The 4,757-nt window shown below is 41.1% G+C and overlaps 1 protein-coding gene across 4 annotated transcripts in view; it reads left to right on the forward strand.

The window, feature by feature from the left end:
• SNAP23 (synaptosomal-associated protein, 23kDa) overlaps positions 1-4,757 on the forward strand; it is a 41,419-nt gene that overhangs the window by 15,099 nt on the left and 21,563 nt on the right. For all 4 annotated transcript variants that reach the window (XM_011941116.1, XM_011941117.1, XM_011941118.1 and 1 more), the window contains exons 2-4: positions 2,392-2,462; positions 3,837-3,878; positions 4,295-4,343. In XM_011941116.1, the coding sequence (XP_011796506.1) occupies positions 2,406-2,462; positions 3,837-3,878; positions 4,295-4,343 (148 nt within the window). In that variant the 5' untranslated portion in view covers positions 2,392-2,405. The remainder of the gene's footprint in view (positions 1-2,391; positions 2,463-3,836; positions 3,879-4,294; positions 4,344-4,757) is intronic.

The following is a 4,757-nucleotide window of genomic DNA, read 5'->3' on the forward strand; positions in this document are numbered from 1 at the left end:
AGAGTCTCACTCTGTTGCCTAGTGGCGCGATCTCAGCTCACTGCAACCTCTGCCTCCCAGGTTCAAGCAATTCTCCTGCCTCAGCCTCCCAGGTAGCTGGGATTACAGGCGCTCACCACCACCTCCGGCTAATTTTTGTATTTCTAGTAGAGATGGGGTTTTACCATGTTGGTCAAGCTGGCCTCGATCTCCTAACCTCATGATCCACCCACCTTGGCCTCCCAAAGTGCTGGGATTACAGGCGTGAGCCACCACGCCTGGCCCTCAAAATCTTAAACCATAAAGCAGTTATGACAGTAGAATTATAAACAGGGCTGGGCACAGTGGCTCAGGCTGGGCGCAGTGGCTCATGCCTGTAATCTTGGCAGTTTGGGAGGCTGAAGTGGATGGATCACCTGAGGTCTGGAGTTCGAGATCAGCCTGGCCAACATGGTGAAACCCCATTTCTACTAAAAATACAAAAATTAGCAGGGCGTGGTGGTGCATGCCTGTAATCCCAGCTCCTTGAGAGGCTGAGGCAGGAGAGTTGCTTGAACCCAGGATGTGGAAGTTGCAGTGAGTCAAGGTTGCACCACTGAACTCCAGCCTGGGCAATAGAGTGAGACTCCATCTCAAAAAAAAAATAATAATAAAATGATAGTAGTGGTTCAACTAGAAACGACTGAAAAGATTATTATTATTATTATTTTATTTTTATTTTATTTATTTTTTTGAGATAGGGTCTTGCTCTGTCACCCAGGCTGGAGTGTAGTGCCATGATCTTGACTTACTTCAGCCTCAACCTCCTGGACTCAAGCAATCCGCCCACCTCGGCCTCCCCAGTAGCTGGACTACAGGTGTGCGCCACCATGTCCGGCTAATTTTTGTATTTTTGGTAGAGACGGGGTTTTGCCATGTTGCCCAGGCTGAACTACAACTCCTGAGATCAAGCCATCCACTCACCTTAGCCTCCAAAAGTGCTAGGATTCCAGTCATGAGCTACCACGCCCAGCCAAAAGTGACTGAAAAGATTTGTATGTGATCATATCATACACTTGCAATAGCAGTTTTAGGTTTGTGGCTCTAGTGATCCTTTGCAGGCTTTGTGCTACTGTCACATGCAGCTTTGTTTCTAAGAGCCAAGTAAATACTTTGAGAGTACACCCTGTTTTTCTACTTATTTGTTCATTCAGCTATTTTTGGAGTATCTACTGTCAGATCCTATTAGGTGTTAGAGATACAAAGATAAAATCTCTGCCTTCCAAGAATACAGTCCAGTACATTCTTGGGGGAATTAGGTTTTCTGCTTATCAAAGGGTATATCCATGGCAAGGTGTCTCACCTCAAATTGACATTTTGGGTCAGATTATTCTTTGCTGGAGGGCTTTCCTGAAGAGTGTTGTAGGAGATTAAATGGCTTCCCTGCCTCTACCTACTGGGTGCCAGTAACCAGCACCATCACCTGGCCCAAGTTGTGACAATCAAGCATCTCCAGACATTGCCAGATTCCTGGGGGCAAATCTGTAATAAGAACCAGAGTTTATCTGTGTCATTGACAGTGAGCTTTGGTAAATGAGTTTTGAGAAAATTCATACAAAGCTAGCAAATGTAACAAAGAAAGAACCTAGATCCCTTGCACAATGCTTGTTATTACTCCACATGACTTCTCAAAGAGGAATTAGATAACAGCCGTGCTGAATAACACCTACAAAATGTTTTATTTTTTAGCTTGGATGTCTATGAGATATCTGAGTTACTATGTGTAGGAGAATAATTGTTTGGTTTCTTAGGGACTCCACTAAAACAACAAACAATATAAGCCATTGGAGAGGAAGAGTCTAATGCATAATAAAAACCTTAGTTTTTTCTGAGCTGTTTGTACCAGCATTTCCCTTTTCTTGTTAAGAGTGAAAGTATTTTCTCCAGTGAGTACCCGGGACAACTGGCATATTTAGAAATGTCTCCTGTGTTCTTCAGGCATGTAACTTAAAATTTTGTTACTTTACTAAATTGGACTTTTCTTCACTTAACTGCTTTTCCATGTTCAGACAACACGTGAAGAACATTGAACAACCAAAAATTCATTTTAATAGTCTTTTAACGCTTGTCTTCCAGTAATGCCTTGCTTTTCAAAGTAAAGGATCCACTTTCCTGTTGGAAAGAGTACTTCCCTAGAAGTCCTAAAACCTGTATTTTAGGTTCACCCTTGGCACTCTTATTAAACATTCATTTAGCCTCTCTCGGTCTTGATTTCTTTACTTGTGGTAAACTAATAGATATAGAAAGAGGTTCTTTTATCCTGTTTTCCTGATAAGTTCCTAAATTCCATAAATCTACACTTTTTGCTCATACACACTTTTATATATCCTTATTCTTATACAATATCCACATTTCCATTTCTGTGCCTAATAGAGTTTTGATTCATCATGGATAATCTGTCATCAGAAGAAATTCAACTGAGAGCTCACCAGATTACTGATGAGGTAAATGTTTTACCTAAAATAAGTAAATAATTCTATTTCAGTTTTCATATTGGAGGGATGAGAGGGCCTTCTTAGGGACCATTTTGGCCTCTTCCTAGTCCATTAATATCAAGTAACACATTTGCCCCTTAGTGCCATTGCTGGTTTTTATTTTCTTAAAGTGAAAACAATTTGTATGATTTTTATTTTTTAGGTACTTATTACTTAAGTGCAACAAAGATACTCTATTATGTATTTGAGAAATGCTAGACTTCTATTTAACAATTTCCTAATATCTGTAATTTACTTAGATTTCTACCTACATTAAATTTTTATGACTATAAAATTTTTATTCCCATGAACTTCACCGTCCAAATATTCTCTCTTTTTTAAAAAAACTTTTTCTTTCAACATCACACTGGAAGTCCTTACACATTTTCTCTTAAGGAGCACTTGAAAATAACTAAAAATGTAGTGATCAACTTACTTTTTTTTTTTGAGACAGAGTCTCACTCTATTGCCCAGGCTGCAGTGCAGTGACGCGATCTCGGCTCACTGCAACTTCTGTCTCCTGTGTTCATCAAGCGATTCTCCTGCCTCAGCTTCCTGGGTAGCTGGAATTACAGGCATGTGCCACCACGCCCAGCTAATTTTTGTATTTTTTTTTTTTTTTTTTTTTTTCTGAGACGGAGTCTCGCTCTGTCGCCCGGGCTGGAGTGCAGTGGCTGGATCTCAGCTCACTGCAAGCTCTGCCTCCCGGGTTCACTCCATTCTCCTGCCTCAGCCTCCCCAGTAGCTGGGACTACAGGCGCCCGCCACCTCGCCCGGCTAGTTTTTTATACTTTTTTTAGTAGAGACGGGGTTTCACTGTGTTAGCCAGGATGGTCTCGATCTCCTGACCTCGTGATCCTCCTGTCTCGGCCTCCCAAAGTGCTGGGATTACAGGGTTGAGCCACCGTGCCCGGCCTAATTTTTGTAGTTTTAGTAGAGACGGGGTTTCACCATGTTGGGCAGACTGGTCTTGAACTCCTGACCTCGTGATCCACCCACCTCAGCCTCCCAAAGTGCTGGGATTATAGTCATGAGCCACCACACCCGGCCATTGTTTTGTTTCAAAGGAAGGGATAGGCTGGCAATTCTTTTTGTTTTTTCCTTTAATGGAGACAGTCTCTCCATTGGGCTGTGTTGCCTGGGCTGGTCTTGAGCTCTGGTACTCAAGAAATCCTCCTGCCTCGGCCTCCCAAAGTGCTGGGATTTAGGCATGAGCCACTGTGCCCAGCCTGAGCTGGCCATTTTTAAAGATAGAATAGCATCATGAATGTGGTCTAGATTTTTTGTTTTTTGGTGTTTTTTTTTACATATTTTGGAATGCTAAAACTCTGTGTTTTTTCCTAGTCTCTGGAAAGTACGAGGAGAATCCTGGGTTTAGCCATTGAGGTAAGAAAATGTTAGTCATCAACTTAAGTATAAAAATTTATAGGCGATATCCTAATACTTCTGGCTGGAATTAGTGTTAAAGGGTAATGTATCAATATGCTTTATTATTTGAAATTAACAGTTGCTGAAATTGTCAAATCATACACTAATGGGCCTTTTCTGTTTTTCCCTTTGACAGTATTGGAATATGACAGGGAAGATGAATTCACTATGAGTTCGTGACTTAATTATTTTGGGGGGCTACTATGTTAAAGTGTGTTAGTTTAAGAATACTAGTTCTGTCTGTAGCTCTAATCCTCTGAGAGCTTGGGTTTCTAAATTATTCTGTCTTGCTGTTTGACAGCTCTTGTAGGTTTTGTTTCTGTTGTTTTTGTTTTGTTTTGTTGTACTATCAGCCTTTTTCCCACTTCTTTTAGTCTCAGGATGCAGGAATCAAGACCATCACTATGCTGGATGAACAAGGGGGTGAGTTAAATTATTAGCAGAAATTCTTAATTTGACTATGATGCCAAAAAGCCCTATCAGATTAGCCACATACAAATTTCAGCCTTTGGGAAGGCCTTTCCTTTGTAAAGTAAGAATAATATGTTTACTTCTTGTCTTCTGGTTTGAATAATGTCATGTTCACTGTCTATTTGGGATGGCAGGCAACAATGCCCAACTGTGTATATACCAAGTATGTGTTAGGCCAGCATGGCTTATTTTGTGTATTGGTTATATGTGCCTTAGACATTATGATAGTAATGTAGCTGGGATTACAGGTACCCACCACCACACCCAGCTAATTTTTTGTATTTTCAGTAGAGATAGGGTTTCACCTTGTTGGCCAGGTTGATCTCAAACTCTTGACCTCAAGTGATCTGTCCACCTCGGCCTCCC

This window comes from Colobus angolensis, unplaced genomic scaffold, assembly GCF_000951035.1.
Source record: "Colobus angolensis palliatus isolate OR3802 unplaced genomic scaffold, Cang.pa_1.0 Scaffold199, whole genome shotgun sequence".
NCBI classification, from domain to species: Eukaryota; Metazoa; Chordata; class Mammalia; order Primates; family Cercopithecidae; genus Colobus; species Colobus angolensis.